General features: G+C 46.8%; 1 protein-coding gene across 3 annotated transcripts in view; it reads right to left on the bottom strand.

Annotated features, from left to right (window-relative positions):
* Nucleotides 1–20,180, bottom strand: part of eml2 (EMAP like 2) — a 38,261-nt gene that overhangs the window by 16,089 nt on the left and 1,992 nt on the right. For 2 of the 3 annotated variants that reach the window (XM_061216988.1, XM_061216986.1), the window contains exons 2-5: nucleotides 11,715–11,948; nucleotides 9,793–9,919; nucleotides 5,936–6,043; nucleotides 581–609 (exon numbers count right to left, since the gene is read on the bottom strand). In XM_061216988.1, the coding sequence (XP_061072972.1) occupies nucleotides 581–609; nucleotides 5,936–6,043; nucleotides 9,793–9,919; nucleotides 11,715–11,922 (472 nt within the window). In that variant the 5' untranslated portion in view covers nucleotides 11,923–11,948. Of the gene's footprint in view, nucleotides 1–580; nucleotides 610–4,646; nucleotides 4,777–5,935; nucleotides 6,044–9,792; nucleotides 9,920–11,714; nucleotides 11,949–20,180 lie in introns of those variants that run through there. The other variant, XM_061216989.1, reaches the window with a different exon arrangement.

Genomic DNA, 20,180 nt, shown 5'->3' with positions numbered 1-20,180 from the left:
CAGCTGGTAGCTGGTTGACCAGTTCAGATCAGCTCCCAGCTTGACATGGGTTGACCAGCTGAAGTTATGTTTTGAAACCGCTTAGACAAGGTACCAGCACTAGCTGGTTGACCAGCTCATTCCCAGCTAGGCCAGCTTCTGGACAAACTTGGCCATGTTGGTTGGCCAGCTCATACCCAGCTTGATCAGTTACTGGACTGTGGCCAAAGCCATCTGAGCCATTTTACCGGAACATTCTCTGGGGCCCTAGCATTCACATATTTGCCAGGCCCCTAAATCAGCCCAGCACTGGATCCTGGTCGGACAGTGCTGAGGTTTCCTCTCCATGTAATTGGTTCATTAAAAATAAATGGAACCTCTAAAGAGGAAGTGGGAGTGGGAGTCTTCTTCTCTTCCATTTATCTTTCCAAAGCAAGTTTTCCAACTCCGGTACTACTGCAGTTTCATTTTAGAATTGAGATTGGCCACCCACAACACATCGCTGCTCTGTCTCACTCATCTAATTAGATGCTATCATTGCTTGTTTTTTCAAATAGACAGAGTCAATGAGGTAGATTTTAATACAGTTATAACAACTTACCGGCATTGAGGGCACATTCTTTGGATTTGCTGAAAAACACAAAGGAAATAGCTTAGAAAATATCACTTGGACATAAAACACATAAAAATGAACAAAGTTTTCACTTAAGACAGACATTGACAAATTTCCACTGCAAACATCTGAATAATTCATGCTGAGCCCATACAATGTGTGGGATCATTCTATAGTCTCCATGACAGCAGAGAGGAACGTACACACCGGGCGCCCACCACAGGCAGCTCCAGCAGTGGAAGAGGGTGGCCCGGGCACGGCACCTCAGCACCTTTACAGAGGCCCGTCTTTAAACACACACACCTCAGCACCTTTACAGAGGCCCGTCTACACACACACACACACACACACACACACACACACACACACACACACACACACACACACACACACACACACACACACACACACACACACACACACACACACACACACACACACACACACACACACACACACACACACACACACAGCCTGCTGTAGAGATTCCCCAACATGAGGAGGAAATGTTTAACTTATAAACTGATAAACTGTCCTGTGTCGCTGGAGAACACATCTTAACTTCAAGCGGCCAAGAACTAAGCCAACAGTATAAGGATTTTGAGTAAAAAGCTGTTAGTTAAAAGGCTAGTTTGTTAGGTCATTGCTTCCAGTCAAGACCCAATGACAGTGATGGCCGAGTCTTCTCAAACTGGTCAGTAAGTCACGGAAAGTAATTCAGAAATGTATGCTTTCCCTGGGGTTAGATTTTCAGTTAATGAGCATTTTACTCAAAGGAGCCTGATCCAATTAGTTTTGCATGTTTATTTCAAAATATTTTCGGGTAACATCTTAAGATGCTCTTTAAGTAAATGAAAAAAAAAAAAAATACAAAGCTGAAGAAACTACTCTCGCTTCTTGAGACGATTACACAGTATACAAAAATAGAAGTCTGGTTTACAGGTGCACAGTATGCATTAAGCAGGCGTTTCTATGGCTCAAGGTTATATTTTTGGACATCCAGTTTGAAAGAGGGGCTGGCACTGCCGCAGTGGCAGGGCAGGCCGTCGATATCCCAGCAGGCAATGGGCGGGGTTCCGTAATGCCGGCTGACGGGCGGCCGGCTCTGCAGTGCTGCAGAACTGCTGAATAAACACAGTGTGGGAGTGTTGAGCAGAGCACCAGCCCACTGGGTGCTTTCTGTAACGTAGTGGCAAAAATAAGAAATGGCAAAGGCTGGCGGTCCCCAGTCGGGACTGTTCTGAAAAGCGGTGAAACAAAGACTCACACACTTGTTGTGACGCTCAATAATCAAAATTTGAATCTAACAGAAGCGTTGACGCTTCGGCCACATCGTCAGAACGAACATCTGAAGGCTTGATACGGCTGAAAAGTCAACTCTCTGTGTTAAGATTCAAATTTTGATTATTGAGCATCACAACAAGTGTGTGAGTCTTTTTGTCTCACAGTTTCTAGGTCACTCCTTTTGACTCTGCACCTTCTACCATTTTTCTGCTGTGTGTCACTTCGGACATTTGACGGTTTTGAAAAGCAACTGGTCGGCTTGGACACGGAAGGTCTGAGTATGTATATTTGTGAATGTATAGTTATGCTGTGAGAAGTCACGAAGAACCAGACATTAAGGTCTTTATCGGTTGTTTCAGACAGACCGAAAAGTTAAGGAATAAATGATGCAGCATGTATGCACAACCGCGCTCTGCCCCCTGTTTTCATAACACCCACTCTGTCAGACTCTGATGGATTCAAACCTCCAGCAAGTCCTCATTAAAAGTTCTTGCCGACTTTTCATGCATTCATCAGAATAATGGCTTCCCTTTCAAACGGGAGCCAAGTTGGAATCTCTTCATGTGCAGCCAATTTAGATACAAAAACACAAATTCTGAGATGAAAATGAAAGTAAATTGTGACAAAAAGGCCAAAATGTGCTACGAGCCACAGGGAAGACGCATGTTAATGAGCGATTACAGACGCCGTTTGATTCTTGGACACCGTCGATGCCAAATCCAAAACACAAATTAAAGACTGAGGCCCTGATTACAGGAGGGTAGTCATGGTTAAAATAATTACTGTTATAACGCTCCCCTCCGCTCTGCCAGTCCCTCCTCCCCGAGGCAATGTTTCGCGATCCCTCACATGCAAAGCGGCTCACAAAGGAGACGGGAATGCCGAACCTCTGGCAGCGCTCCATTAAATAAATTATGGAGCTCAGAAAGTGCGTGACAGTCTCTCGCATGCTGCCGAATGCTACGCCGCAAAGCCAATGCAGACCTGCCAGACTCTTCCACACAAAGGAGGATCTGGAAATGAAAGTGGGGATTCTGCATCTTTAAAAAAAAAAAAAGAAAAAAAAAAATTTTGTTTGGTTTTTTCTAACAAAGAGCCAACTGAGTCTACAGGGCTTTTCCAAAAACTGGAAGCGAGACTTCAGTTTGTTGTGGCTCGAAAGCCCAAAGGAAATCATGGTTTGATGAGAAAGGAGAACCGGGAGGGGAGGGCGAATGCCAAACTTGTGGGTCTTTCTGAGTTTGAAATGCTTTCTTCAGTAAAAGACACCTCAGTTGGATCAAAGTAGACACATGCTCTAACATAATAAGGGTTGGCTTCAATATAATCCAATTCATGTTATGCAAATTCTGAATCGGATACAAATCTACTCTCCCCAGTCAGGCAGGAGATAAACCGTCTCCGCCGTTAGTCTCCAACATTAGAGGTCATTGGAACAATAGAGCCAAACACAAGTGTTCTCATCAGTACAAAGATTTCAGTGAAATGCGCTTTCAAAACTAATAACGAAGTGAGTGGTGTTGCCATTGCTGACACATTTGACAACCTCCTAAGGGTGTAGTTAAATGTAGTCATCTCCCCAAGGGAGCCCATCTTTTCAAATTCCCACAGCAGGAAAACGTGAGATGTTAACAACCATTAGACATTAGACAGACATTTCACTGTGTAGTCATCCGGAACTTCAGATCATTGAGAAACTGTTATCTAGCCTCCCAACCGATTTAAACAGCCAAATTAAAGTTGTAATGTGAACTTTATGTTCTCGACTTCAATTAGGGATTATTCACCTTGTGCTATTCAGCAGTGCTGTGAATAACTGCTTTTACACACACACACATTCGCTGTGTGTACCTACAGCTAGTGTTACATTAACAAATGGGGAAAAATGGCATTCCATCGGACTTGAGTCCGCTGGGACAGAGCAGGTAGAGGAAGAACCGCAATCGCGTTACGTCATCTTTATCACTGCAGGAAGCCGTGGAGAGAAACGTGAGATAACAGTGTCCTTGTGCCTTCTTCCTTATACTGTAAAAATCTGCAAGCATTTAATCATTCCCAACAAATCTAATAACCTAATGCAAATATGTGCCATACCCCCCCCCCCCCCCCCCCCATCTACAGGCGGTCAATGGATCTAATGCGCACTGAGGAAACACGTTAATCAATAACTGCCTACTGCAGCCACAGCACAGACAAATCAACATAATGAATCTGCCCGTTCGCACGGCGACGAATCGCCCCATATTTCTGCAACATGGCATTGCTTCACTCAGACGCATCAGCGACGTAGAGAGGATGTCAGGATCCGGCTGAGCAGGCATGCAGAAACCCCCAAAGCCACAGAGCAGACTCCAGCGCACACCCAAACCCTGCCCAGCACGACGGTGCAGTTTGATCACACCACCTTTTAACAAGTTTGGTATTGACATGAACGTGCACTGGCAATGGTAAGATGATGTGAGTACAAACAGACACTGGTTTTAAAACCAGGTCCTGAAATCAACTCTTTGTGTTCGGTTTTGTTTGTTTGGAAAAGGCCTTCTGCAAACACACTTCTAACAAAAGCCCAGCACACGGGCTGCACTGTTCTTTCCCATTGCAAAAGACCTGGGAGTGATCAGGAGTCAGAACTTCACAGGCTAACACTAAGCACTAGCACAACCTTTAACCTAAAGCAAAACATCAGACTGCACCAAGGTTTCTGTGGCTAATTTAAAACCCCTTATTGTCAACTGACCCCTGGGTAGTAGAGGAGCTGGTGTTAGTTTACCTGGTCGATCTTTTCATGGCGAAAGTTGTCTGTAGCTCAACTGAACAAACGGAGCGGCCTCAGTCAGGAAACTCACTGCCAGCTGCTTCAGGGGAAGTTTAGCTCCGCTAGTTTATGTGGACTTTTGCACCAATGGCAGCGCATTTCCTGACCCTGCCTCACTGTGGACACACCCCCGATAGGCCAACCCAGTAATCTCATGTGTCAGCAGGGGGGGGGGCTGGGAAGAGGGCGTGAGCTGATGGTCTGTTTTTTTTACACAACCTAATTACGCTGTCATATAAGCGTTTGCATTTTTCAAACAATGTCCAGGTGTTTTAGATTAACTGATATCTGGTTCAGGTCTACGTGTTTGACAGAAACATAGCAACAGTCGAGGTACATTTTTGTTCTTCAAGGATCAAATTTCCCAAATGTACCCTGAAACAGAACATTTACAAATGAGTAGATTTTTCAAGGTTACCGCCCCAGCAAGAAGCATTTGAACCTTTTTAGGCACTTATCGTTCTTTTATTTCTGAGAGTTTAGTGCAGTCGTATACTGAAAGCGGTCTTCAATGCCCACACTTTTTAAAATATAAAAACAGGAACTTTAACTATTTGCAACTATTGTATAGAATATTGGTCTCACACAAACACACACGCAAACACATGCGCACACACACACACACACACACACACACACACACACACACATAAACGTACTCCTCTGAGCCCTTCCCCTTGCTGTGCCTCTACCCTGCTGTCCCCACCCTACAGGCACTGCAGTGCTTGCTGTCAGACACACCACAGCCTAAATTATTCATGCTGGTCAATAACCTGACTGTTGTTGCTGCGGGTCCACACACGCATCCACAGCGCACCGCGTAGCAGCGTCGGCCGCCGCGCTAACGAGCACAGCCCCAGCCTACATAATCCAGTTCACTCACAGCACAAAAACAAAAGGCTGGCCTTCATTAGACACAATGTCTCCGGGCCGCAGGCTCGTTTTGCGTAAGAGTTTGTGTAAGTGGCTGTGGCTCTCTGACAGGGGCTTTAAATTAAGGACAGAGCCCGAGTTCGACGTGGGGGAAAGAGGAAACGTTGTCCGTCCGATCGGGTTGTGAAGTGAGACCATTTATTCTGACAGGTTAGTTTTCCAGTCTCTGCTCCACAGAACACGGACAGAGGGGCATGCTGGCAGGCTGCTGCTGTGGGACTTTGACACGGTTCTGGCGCAGAATAAAATGGGAGGGAGACCGACCGGGGTTGGCGTTTGGGGTGGGCGTGGGGGTGAGGGTGAGGGGGCACCTGTCTCTCTTGCTGCAGGAGGAGCTGCTGGAGGAGGTGGTCCGACTGCGGGAGTCTGACGACATGTCTCTCCTCACCGTGGACAAGCGCTCCGTCGACATGCTTTTCCTGGGGGACGGAGGGAGGGAGAGAGAGAGGGGGGGATGAAGAAGAGGAAGAGGGGGAGAGCAAAGAGTAGAGAGGGAGGGAAGGAGAGAAAGGGGGAGAATAAAGAAGAGACATGGAAAGAATGAAAGGGAAAAGGAAAGAGGGAAGGAGAGAAAGAGACAGAAAAATTGGAGGGGGGGGGGCATGAACAGGAACTTAATAAGAGCAGATAAGAAACATTTTGTTTGCAATAGTTCCTTTTACTCCTGTTGCTGATCGTGCTGTTAACATTGATGGTGCACTCCGGCAACGCGAGAAACTAGAACTAGCATTTGCATAATTTGAATATGAGAGAGTGGCAGTTACGAGAGGAAGGGTGTACAGGACAGCAAGGAAGAGGGAAAGAGAGAGACAGAACACGAGAGAAAGGTGGAATGAGAAACGGCATGACTGAATGCGACAGTTAGTGATTACCTTACGCTTAGAGGAGAAAGCTGAAGCCATATTACAGTAGGGATGAAAGAGGCTTTAGTACATTTGCACAGACACAGAGCCTCATTCTGCCATTTCCCTTCTGCGCCGGACAGAGGAAAGAGCACTTACTGCTCAGAATGAAAGATACAGGCAGGGCCATTTATGAGGGACTCGTGTCCGCCTTTTACCAGATTACAGTAATCGGGATTGGCAGATATGCAGACCCAAGCACTCTGTCCCTCTGCTTTAACACACACACAAAAACACACATATATACACACAGATACACACAGACACACACATACATACATACGGTATACACACACATGTGCATGCACACACACAAAAACACACATATATACACACAGACACACACACATACATATGGTATACACACACACAAAAAACTTGCAAGCACCTCACGCACGTATGCACATGACGCCTCTTCAGATGCATGAGTGCTCGCTCACACACACACCCAGGTACACGCACACACACAAACACACATCAAGCCTCGCTCACACACACACCCAGGTACACGCACACACACACACAAACACACACACAAACACACATCAAGCCTCGCTCACACACACACCCAGGTACACGCACACACACAAACACACACACAAACACACATCAAGCCTCGCTCACACACACACCCAGGTACACGCACACACACACACAAACACACACACAAACACAAACACACATCAAGCCTCGCTCACACACACACCCAGGTACACGCACACACACAAACACACACACAAACACACATCAAGCCTCGCTCACACACACACCCAGGTACACGCACACACACACACAGAAACACACATCAAGCCTCGCTCACACACACACACACACAAACACACACACACACACACGTGTACACTCACACAGTAATCGAGAGTGGCAGATATGCAGACCCAAGCGCTCTGCCCCTCTACTTTAACACACACACAAAAACACCCATATACACACACGCACACACACACACACACAGATACACGCACACATATGGTATACACACACGTGTATGCACACACACAGAACAAACTTGCATGCACCTCACGCGCGGATGCACAAACCGCCCCTTCAGACGCATGAGTACTCACACACACACGCACAAACATGCACACAGAAACACACACACACACACACACACACACACACACACAAACATGAAGCCTCGCTCACACACACACACACACACACACACACACACACACGTACACTTACACAGTAATCGGGAGTGGCAGATATGCAGACCCAAGCACTCTGTCCCTCTGCTTTAACACACACACAAAAATACCCATGTACACACACACAACACAAACACACACATACACACACACACACACGTGTACACACACACACACACACACAGAAAGACACACACAGACACCAAGCCTGCACACACCGAACCTCGTTCACACACGCATTTACACTCATTCACACGAACATGGACACAAAAACACACACCACATGCATACACGCACACACGCACACACACCAAGTCTGCACACACCATTTACCGCTCTTGCTCACACACATACGCAACACACATGCCCATGTACACACACACCCACACACAAACACGCACACACCAAGCTACGCACGCCACTTGCCTCTCTTGCTCACACGCACAGACACACAAACACACGCACCCACACACAAACACGCACACACCAAGCTACGCACGCCACTTGCCTCTCTTGCTCACACGCACAGACACACAAACACACACACCCACACACAAACACGCACACACCAAGCTACGCACGCCACTTGCCTCTCTTGCTCACACGCACAGACACACAAACACACGCACCCACACACAAACACGCACACACCAAGCTACGCACGCCACTTGCCTCTCTTGCTCACACGCACAGACACACAAACACACACACCCACACACAAACACGCACACACCAAGCTACGCACGCCACTTGCCTCTCTTGCTCACACGCACAGACACACAAACACACACACCCACACACAAACACGCACACACCAAGCTACGCACGCCACTTGCCTCTCTTGCTCACACGCACAGACACACAAACACGCGCACCCACACACAAACACGCACACACCAAGCTACGCACGCCACTTGCCTCTCTTGCTCACACGCACAGACACACAAACACACACACCCACACACAAACACGCACACACCAAGCTACGCACGCCACTTGCCTCTCTTGCTCACACGCACAGACACACAAACACACACACCCACACACAAACACGCACACACCAAGCTACGCACGCCACTTGCCTCTCTTGCTCACACGCACAGACACACAAACACACACACCCACACACAAACACGCACAGACACACAAACACATACACCCACACACAAACACGCACAGACACACAAACACACGCACCCACAAGCTCTTAAACAGAAATGCACTTGAAAGCCGGCCAAGCTGAGATGCAATTGAGTAATACCGACCGAGGAAGGGATAACAACTCTACATAATTACTGCAGTCGACTGCAGCCGGGTGTCACGAGCGGTTTGCCTCTGCTGCAGAGGACCAGGCACTGCGGACAGCGTCAGCACAGGTGTCCCCTCCCGTGTCCCAGTCCACGGGGAGACGCCGCATTTCACGGCCGTGCCGCTTCACACACCGCCCTTTAACCTAATCACCACGGGCGCCGAGTGGAACCGACTGCAGGAGAGAGGTGAGACCGAGCGATTCCGTTAAACCGTAACGGTCCGACCGCGTCTGCTCAGAAGAGCTTACGGGAGGGGCCCGTGCCGTGTGGCAGCAGACAGCTGTGATGTCATTCATAGGTGGGGGGGGGGGGGGGGGGGGGAGGAGAAATGGGACGGCAAAAAAGATGGCGGCTACGACGGACACACGTCAATACCCAAGCAGCCATTTATGTAGTTCAGGTTACATCTGCAGCTCAAACGATGCAACAATGACATCTACAGGCAAAGCTTGGTAATGCAGCACCTGCGAGCTTTATAACTACAAGACATTAGCACAGCAATGATCTGTTTTTACAGCCCGTTAATTACCTAGTATTTACTGGGTAAATACAGCTGCTTGGGTAATTATTAGGTAGCCATTTTGATTTCAAGTAACATGAAACAAACATGATAAGTACTATGAAAATATGCTTTACAGCCCGGTTCATAGTACTTACATCAGAAAACAAAATAGTTACCAAATAATTACACCTGCTAATTGCCCAGTAAATTAGGTAATTAACAGGCTGTGAAATAAAGGGTTACCTTTTTTTTCTTATGAACCAGAATGACTAGCATACAAACCTTTTGATTGACAGCAGCACCTCCTTTTTCGGGGACGAGGGCGAGGATGGGAACCCTCCCAGCTGTTTCTGGGGCAGGTAGCCATTGCTGTGGGGCTTGGAGGGCAAGGCCTGGAGGAGCTGACGGACTGGCATCGTTTGAGAGAGAGGAAACTAAAATCAGCCAGGACTTCAAGTACACACCATAAAAATACACTTCTAAAGTTAGTGTTGACACAAAGAAAAGACTGCATGGAATAAAGAGTTGGATTGTGGCAGTTTGGAAAAAGATTTGACCTGTACAGGCCTTTTCTAGATCTTTCTTTCATCATCTTCCACTTCTTTCTAATGTTTAAGCTATTTTACACAAGTACTTGTAAATATGTCTAAGAAGCTACAGGAGTTATGCAGTTACGAACATTGACGGATCTGTATATATAAATACATAAAGTACAGTGAGGTATTTCTAAACCTGAAATCCTCGTATCACCATGAATGTGTAATGTCAACATAAATAATTTAAGGGGCATGTTTGTAACGTGTCACAGCATAATACACCACCATTGATGTAGGATGTTGTGCTGATGGAAAAAAATATCTACTAATGCAAATATGACGGGCCATTAGAGAAGCACATTCAAACAGAAATGCTAACTGTCATGTATAATAAAAAAATCTTTAAAAGACATATGGGGCTGTTAGGTGGCTCAACAAATATAGGCACGGTTCTAGAGCATGGATGGGCGCCAGTCAGGTCAGGTCCAAGCTGTGCCAGTGCCTATTTCAGCCTGGCCCTCTCTACTACACAATTCATAAAAAATGCATTCTGGGGTCGGTGGAGTAGGTGTGACCATCTCATTTGTGCGAAGTATTCTCTAACCAATCAGGTGCTGGCAGTATTCTGTGTAGTATTGATCCGTAACAGCAGGCTTGCCAAGTTGGAAGATGACAAATTTGTGGGCATCAACAATTTTCCCACTGGATATCTGACTGACATTTATATGACGTAGAGGCACCGTGAAAAGGGTACGCTGATATCACAACAAAGTGGACTGCAGAACGCAGGAGAATACACTTTTCTACCTGTTTTTTACGCCAAAACTATATTATTTCATACATGCTGAAATAAGGGCGTGGATTAAAATGTTTCACAATTATGTAGGCATATAAACATCCGATCTAGAGTGAATTACCCTTTAAGCTGATAGGTTTAATTATCTTCTGTGTTACTCTGTAAAGTGTCTTTGTGATAGTCTCCTGTGAAAAGTAAATTGAATTAAATTGAAATAAGAATATTGCGTGTCATTCTCAAACCACTTTATTCCAGGGTTCTGGATCAATGAATCCATCCCCTCCCCACCATGCAATGGGACTTGAGACCCGAAAATAAAGAACACTGTGTTCTATTTCAGCTGGGGTGAGTTCAGTTGCACAAAGCATGATGGGAATCACACAAAGCATGATGGGAGTTGAAGTCCAGAGCCCACACACAGCCAGAGCACTGGACTACCACATATGCAAAAGGTCTGTAAAAACCATGCTTATTGTAAGAATATTGATAAGTATGTTTTACTAAATGATAGTGACAAATCAGAAATCATTGTGATGATATTTTGACTTATACAGTATATTAAAAAAACAGTGAAAACTGTGCATTATTGCATCACAGTTGACGCACTTATCCAAAGCGATTTACAGTTGCGTAGACAAATTATGGACCAATCCCCCCTGGAGCAATGCGACGTTAAGGGCCTCAATGGGCGAACAGCTGCGCTGATCTTATCGTGGCTTCACTGGGGCTTGAACCACCAACCTTCCGGGGCCCCAGTCATGTACCTTAGCCACTAGGCCACACACTGCCCCCTGTTCCCTGAGCATTTCACATGGGAGAGCACCCATCAGTGGTCCAGAGAGTTTTTCACAAACGGCGAATGCAGAACGTACCTCCTGCAGTCCGGTGTACGCTGGGACAGGCGTGCAGCAACCCCTCGCCCTTGGCGGGCGGGCCCCTCCTCCCGGGCCCCTGGCCCTGCTCCTCACAGCAGCCCAGCCTGCGTAGGGCGTCGGCCAGCGCGGCCTTCAGCAGCTGGATCTCATCCTCCTGCAGCTGCACGCGCTGCTCCAGGTGAGACAGCCGGTCGTCCACCTCCATAGTGCTGTTCGCCGACAGGTTGTCATCTGCGGTCGCAGGGAGAGGGGGGGGGGGGACGTCAGCCACCAAGACGCCAAGACACGACACCATTTCTCCATTTTACCAGCAGGCCCAGTGTAGCTGGACCAAGGCCTGGACTAAAACTGGGCCTTAGCTTTGGCTCACTGTTGAATGCTAAGCGCTAACTCTTCTTTTCTCTTAACATTCAGTTTGCTGTCGACATCAGGCCTTAGCTTTGACTTGAATGCTAAGTGCTAACTTTACCCTTTCCCTTCACGTTCAGTTTGTTGTGGTGATTATGGTTATCTTTGAACTAACCAAATGGTATTGGTGAAGGAAAAAATAAAAAATATTCACATTTTATTATATTTATGGAAACTTGTTACAATGTTTCTTCACAAATACAGTTTGCCGATTTGAGAGTTCCCAAAAATGAAGAAGATGGAAAATGTGCCTTTAACTATGAGATCAGATCGAGACCAATCCAAGTCCAAGAGTATTCAAAGCTTCAGCAATTACATTCTCTTTCTTAGCTGTAGTTAGCAGAATATATTTCATCATAAACAAAAGTTTTGTTTTTATTTCTTGATATGTTTTTTGGGGTAAGCATTGTATACTGGGTTTTCCATATAAAAACAATAACTATAAATACATAAACCGGAGGCATTAGTCGGTGAGTTATATGGTGCGTTTTCATATTTTTAAGTGCAGCCGATACCCAAAAAGCCTGTCCAATATTACATTTAGTAATTGCGACCTAATTTATGGACGCCACAGGGAAGGAAACCAAAAGGAAAATTTAAAACAACCAATGCCAAAATCTGACTAATACAGATTCCCATCTGCCTCTTTCCAGCATCACACATCCCCTTTTGGGGATAGCTTGGAAAAGGATAATTAACTACAGTGGAATGCAGTGTTTGCTTTAATGTTTATTTTAAAGGCATGGCACAGCTCATTTTAACATAGCTAGTCTCCTCATAATGGGTTCATCTCATACTGAATAAACTCAAATAATCAGAGTGCATTATGGCCCAAGGACTGCATTCATCTGGGTCTGTGATCTGCTCGGTGAATGAAAATAGACAAAAATATATGCCAATATTGCATATTTGGCCATCAGACATGATTTGAATCAGCCAGTATTATTATACCTTGAAATCAATAGTACCACAACCAACCATGAATAAAGATTAGGCTAAACCACCAGAGAACTGACAATTAGTTGTCAACATAACATTGCATTTATACTATAAAAGTATAAATGCAGTATACATGCATCATTTTGATAATGTATTCTCTACAAAGGATTCAACAACAACACAACACCCTTTTCTGCAAGTCTGAACACATTCCGGAACGGAAAGAAAAAACTAAGACCCAGACAAGCTAGGATAGAGCACAGCACAGTGTTTTTAATCAGTTAGCCAATCTTCGTAGTGCCCTGGAGTGCACTTACAGCAACACCGTTCCCAAAGACAGTTCAGACCGCTACCGCCTCACATTATCAAACAAATAGACACCACGCTCATGAATTAAATTACATTTTTGCACAATGCAAATTATGAGCATCTCTCTAACCGAAATGTGAGAGGCTTAAATGTGTACTTCCGTTGAATGACATGAGAAGGATGGACACTAATGTAGCAGGTGGTAACCTTGTGAAAAATGTATGAAGGTTAATGACAGGTGAAGATGACTCAGGGAAAATGGACAGAGGAGCGGAGAGGTGAGGAGAGGAGGGGGGTGGCAAAACAGGGGGCGTGCGCCCCGTGTTGAGAATGCGGGAGAGACTGAGGGGGGTCGGATGAGCTTTCGCCGCGAAACCCGAAGCTTCGGCGTCCCGGCTGGGCGAGGTGAGGCCGATGAAATATTCATTGGCGATCCGTTACACCGCCTTCCCTACCTGCCATACCGCCGGTCGGTCAGAGGGCTCTCGGGGGCTCACGGACAGACGGACGGCGGGTCTGAATCCCGTTTGGGGACTTTCCCTCGCGTGCTCTCCTCCAGCTCTGTGCCCCTGCGCTGCCCGACCCACGTTCTGCCAGCGAACACTCTCCCTGAACTGCTCCTGATGCAGCACTGCACACACGCTAGCTGGCTCAGGCCCAGGAAGTACAGCTAACAGGGAGGCGGTATGGGACACAGGGAGCACTGCTAACAGGGAGGCGGTATAGGACACAGGGAGCACAGCTAACAGGGAGGTGGTATGGGACACAGGGAGCACAGCTAACAGGGAGGTGGTATGGAACACAGGGAGCACAGCTAACAGGGAGGTGGTGTGGGACACAGGGAGCACAGCTAACAGGGAGGTGGTATGGGACACAGGGAGGGAGCACAGCTAACAGGGAGGTGGTATGGAACACAGGGAGCACAGCTAACAGGGAGGTGGTATGGGACACAGGGAGGGAGCACAGCTAACAGGGAGGTGGTATAGAACACAGGGAGCACAGCTAACAGGGAGGTGGTATGGAACACAGGGAGCACAGCTAACAGGGAGGTGGTATGGGACACAGGGAGGGAGCACAGCTAACAGGGAGGTGGTATAGAACACAGGGAGCACAGCTAACAGGGAGGTGGTATGGGACACAGGGAGCACAGCTAACAGGGAGGCGGTATGGGACACAGGGAGCACAGCTAACAGGGAGGCGGTATGGGACACAGGGAGCACAGCTAACAGGGAGGCGGTATGGGACACAGGGAGGGAGCACAGCTAACAGGGAGGTGGTATGGGACACAGGGAGCACAGCTAACAGGGAGGCGGTATGGGAAACAGGGAGGGAGCACAGCTAACAGGGAGGTTGTATGGGACACAGGGAGCACAGCTAACAGGGAGGCGGTATGGGACACAGGGAGCACAGCTAACAGGGAGGCGGTATGGGACACAGGGAGCACAGCTAACAGGGAGGTGGTATGGGACACAGGGAGCACAGCTAACAGGGAGGCGGTATGGAACACAGGGAGGGAGCACAGCTAACAGGGAGGCGGTATGGGACACAGGGAGGGAGCACAGCTAACAGGGAGGCGGTATGGAACACAGGGAGCACTGCTAACAGGGAGGTGGTATAGAACACAGGGAGCACAGCTAACAGGGAGGCGGTATGGGACACAGGGAGCACAGCTAACAGGGAGGCAGTATATGACACAGGGAGCACAGCTAACAGGGAGGCGGTATGGGACACAGAGAGGGAGCACAGCTAACAGGGAGGCGGTATGGAACACAGGGAATGAGCACAGCTAACAGGGAGGTTGTATGGGACACAGGGAGCACAGCTAACAGGGAGGCGGTATGGGACACAGGGAGCACAGCTAACAGGGAGGCGGTATGGGACACAGGGAGCACAGCTAACAGGGAGGCGGTATGGGACACAGGGAGCACAGCTAACAGGGAGGCGGTATGGGACACAGGGAGCACAGCTAACAGGGAGGCGGTATGGGACACAGGGAGGGAGCACAGCTAACAGGGAGGCAGTATGGAACACAGGGAGCACTGCTAACAGGGAGGTGGTATGGAACACAGGGAGCACAGCTAACAGGGAGGTGGTATAGAACACAGGGAGCACAGCTAACAGGGAGGCGGTATGGGACACAGGGAGCACAGCTAACAGGGAGGCGGTATATGACACAGGGAGCACAGCTAACAGGGAGGTGGTATGGGACACAGGGAGGGAGCACAGCTAACAGGGAGGCGGTATGGAACACAGGGAGGGAGCACAGCTAACAGGGAGGTTGTATGGGACACAGGGAGCACAGCTAACAGGGAGGCGGTATGGGACACAGGGAGCACAGCTAACAGGGAGGTGGTATGGAACACAGGGAGCACAGCTAACAGGGAGGTGGTATAGAACACAGGGAGCACAGCTAACAGGGAGGCGGTATGGGACACAGGGAGCACAGCTAACAGGGAGGCGGTATGGGACACAGGGAGGGAGCACAGCTAACAGGGAGGTGGTATGGGACACAGGGAGCACAGCTAACAGGGAGGCGGTATGGGACACAGGGAGGGAGCACAGCTAACAGGGAGGTGGTATGGGACACAGGGAGCACAGCTAACAGGGAGGCTGTATGGGACACAGGGAGCACAGCTAACAGGGAGGTGGTATGGGACACAGGGAGCACAGCTAACAGGGAGGCGGTATGGGACACAGGGAGGGAGCACAGCTAACAGGGAGGTGGTATGGGACACAGGGAGGGAGCACAGCTAACAGGGAGGTGGTATGGGACACAGGGAGCACAGCTAACAGGGAGGCTGTATGGGACACAGGGAGCACAGCTAACAGGGAGGTGGTATGGGACACAGGGAGCACAGCTAACAGGGAGGCGGTATGGGACACAGGGAGGGAGCACAGCTAACAGGGAGGTGGTATGGGACACAGGGAGGGAGCACAGCTAACAGGGAGGTGGTATGGGACGCAGGGAGCACAGCTAACAGGGAGGCGGTATGGGACACAGGGAGGGAGCACAGCTAACAGGGAGGTGGTATGTAACATAAGGAGTCTAGGTAACTAGAATGGCTGTCCTCCTAGACATGACAAGTTGTGTCTTGCAGCAGGCATTTTAATGTAGCTATACCAGTGTGTAAACTGGTAATCCTGCTTGTCGAGAAAGAAATGTTGATGCACGTTCACAACAACATGCATGGAGAACATGGTGGAGGTGGTGAGTCTCTTTCTCTGTGGGCAGCGCCAGCGTTTTCAAAATGGTTTCATAAGACTTTTCATAAGATGATTGCCTAATACTGCTTTAAAAATAGGCATAATCTGATTACAACAATATGAAATTATGACATTTTGGATTGCTTCAATGTACAAAATCACACACACACACACACACACACACACACACACACACACGCCAGATGTACACCCTAGTGACAAAAACAGCTCAAGCTAGGTTTCAAAACAGCTGGTAGCTGGTTGACCAGTTAGACTAGCTCAAGCTATGTTTTGAAACAGTTGGTAGCTGCTATTTAAAATGGTCAGCTGGATTTTACACCAGGGCATCTACACTGGAGGATGAGAACCGATTGTGTGAACGTCGTTAGCTAATTTACACAAAACAAACAGAAACCACACTCTCACCTGAATTCTTGAATATACTTGTCTCACTTAACGGGAACTAAATTAATCCAAAATTAATCAGATGAGATTAGCCTACAGGTTTTATATTTCCAATAACATTTTGGAATGTGTAGTTAGGACCGGATAACATTTTCGAAGTAACTAACGTTAGCTGTCAAACACCACGGATGACCAGTGAACACTAACGTTAACTTTACATCTCGTTAGTGCGATTTTATTTCGGAGGGGGCCATTTAATCGCACACTAATACAGCCCTGAAAGTTGGCAACTAGCAATCTACCAAGACAGATAATGAACATTTATCGCCAGCGTTAATCAGAATAGTTTTATATATTCATTTATCAAGTACATTTAAGATGTTTACCGCGGTTTTCCATTGCGAGTCTGCGGTTGTCAGCATGGGCAGGATATGTTGCTAGGACACCGCTGGACCGTTAGCCAGCAGCTACCGTTAGCTGGAATTCCATATTCGAAATAGTTCAAGCCACTTTACCAATGGTCCGTCTGAAACTGATGAAGCGTAGTTGCGGTACCTTTTCGACAAGTGTCGTGCGACCAAAATTAAAGTGAATTTGATCTTTTTAAGTAATTGTTCGTAATATAGCGCAATAATAACACTTTTCACACCTACTATAGATGGCTACCATTGCCTAAAAAAAGGGGCAAAATAAGCTAACTAGTAAACCAGTTTGAGAAACAGCAGAGACGCAGCAGCTTGTCCACAAGAAAGGGAAAACTATCTTGAGGCAACCAAGACACAGGCCTATATGACTGAGGATTAGATTTCAATCACCAGCTGTAGAGCTGTAGCCCAACCACCTTCTGCTAGCAGATGGAGAACACAGCCCCCAGCAGAGATGCCTGCTGTTTACAATGCAGCAACCTGACTGGTAGGAGAATAACGTGAGAGGGAGAGTTGAGCTGAACTGCCAACAAAGGCAAATTGCCTTCCAATGGAATATAATTAATACAGGCTGTAGCTGGTAGAACCTTCTGCCATGCATTAGAGGTGGCAGTGGAGCAACTGAGTGAATGCGAGAGAGGAAAGCTGGAAAATGACCTGTAAACCTTCTGACAGTGATGATACTGCCTGCGGCAGAATGATCCAAAGCATTGATTCGGCTATTCCTTATTTAAAGGGATACGTTGCCATGTGCTACATAGCCTGGAGGGTATATGGTGTCCTCCAAAAGTATGGGAATGGTACAGTGAAATTTGCTAAATTCTATAGGCCTATACCAGGGGTTCCCAGACTGTGGGTCAGGACCCCATGCTCAATTTCAAGATGGGGTCGCCGGAAAACTTAAAAAAGATCAAATTTATTTTTTGTCTCTTTAAAATAGGTGAATGTAGGCCACTGAATGTTCAACAACCCAACTATAATAAAGCAATGAGGTAGGAGAGGTTGAGGCATATTTCCAATATAGTCGTGGCCAAAGGGTGTTGTTTGGCACAAGATGTGTGTGGGTGGGGTGTTGGGGTCGGTTGTGTGGGTGGGGTGTTGGGGTCGTGTGTGTGGGTGAGATGTTGGGGTGGTGTAAGTTTGTGAACATCCATTTGGGGTCACATCAGAGAAATGTTTGTGAACCCCTTGCCTGTACCATTTTACAGAAACAGCTTTTTGTGTTGAGTCCCCCGTTTTCAGCTGTGCAAAGGTATAACAGATGACTGACAGGCGTTATCTGTTGCTCAGATGTTTCCTCTTGCCTCGACTGTTCAGGATTAAAAGAGTACGGAATGCCCAGTGTGGGCTCTATCCTTTGTTTTCATCTGTGGTGATTACATTTGCAGTCAGAGGCATGCAACATCACGAAGACCAGATGACTAAGCATGGCTGAAAATCAACTGACCTCTATGCAGAGAGGATAGAAGAATTCATTAAGAAGGATAGCATACAAACTGGATATATCAAGTACAGCAGAAGTAAAAAAAAAAAAAATAAAAAATAAAAAAAATAAAAGAAAATTACTGGTGGATTCAGAAATAAACACTGGCCAGCCAAAGAAGATAACTGCAGCAGACGATGGACAGATGGCAATACCGCATAAAAAACCCATAAAACAATGGTCAGTGACATGCCCAGCAGTCTCAGAGGGCAGAGGTGAAACTATCACACGCCACTGTATGCACAAGTCTTTGAGAATATAATTACAGCAAGAATAAAATTGCAGATTAAAATTGCGCCCCAGAAAAATGGAGAGAGGAGCCGATAGAGTTCAAAAGTGTGGAGAGAGGAACAAACAGCCCATGATGAAATATGCAGGAGGTAGCCTCGTGGCTTGGGCACAGGCTCACTCGGCTTTACTGATGTAATGGAGGACGGCAGCGGTAGAATGAATTCAGAGACCCCAAACACACTGCCTACACAACCAAAGCATTCATCAATAGGAAAATATTTTGACTGGCCCGATCTCATTTAAATCCAATCGAGCATGCATTTCATTAATGAAACACAACAACTGAAAGCAGCTGCAGTGAAGGCCTGAAATGGCATTATCGAAGAAAGTACGAAATGATTGGGGATTTTAATCGGTCATAGAATTGATGTAGGTATTGTATTTAATGGCTATGCAACCACATAGTAAAATGTATTCCTTATTGTTGCACAGCTGAAAACAGGGGGGACTTCACACAAAAACAGCAGGTTCTGTAAAATGATAAATGCATATACCTGGATGGATATGCAAGTAACTACAGTACCATGGAATGAAAGTTGATTGTCTGTACTTTTGTCTAATACTCATCTTTAAATCTAAAATCCAAATATAGCAAAAATAACTAATTTCACTTTACAGTTCCCATTCTTCTGGAGGGCACCGTATAAGCAAGCACCTTACCTGGGAAATCAGTGGATCTGTCATTCTCAAACACTCTAGGTGCTCATGAAATACACAATATCTCACCTGATGTGCAACAAAAGCAAGAGGAAGATTTGAGTGTGTCCTGTCCTTTACAGTACAAAACACTAGTTTGACTCACTAGAGTCAAATTCATAGAATACAGAGCATGTTGTGTACACTAAATTGATTATTATTTGGAATATCTGTAAAGTGCATTAAACTCAACATATGAAATATAAATGTACTATATGTTTATATGAGTCTAGGTGTTTCTCACTGTGCATTGGTTCATGAGTAAAAGTTTTTGGGGTTTTTTTCCGTCCTGAATCTCAGATG

This window comes from Conger conger, chromosome 13 (genome assembly GCF_963514075.1).
Source record: "Conger conger chromosome 13, fConCon1.1, whole genome shotgun sequence".
NCBI lineage: Eukaryota > Metazoa > Chordata > Actinopteri > Anguilliformes > Congridae > Conger > Conger conger.
Note: the sequence above shows the minus strand (reverse complement) of the source record. Positions and strands in the feature narration are given on the sequence as shown.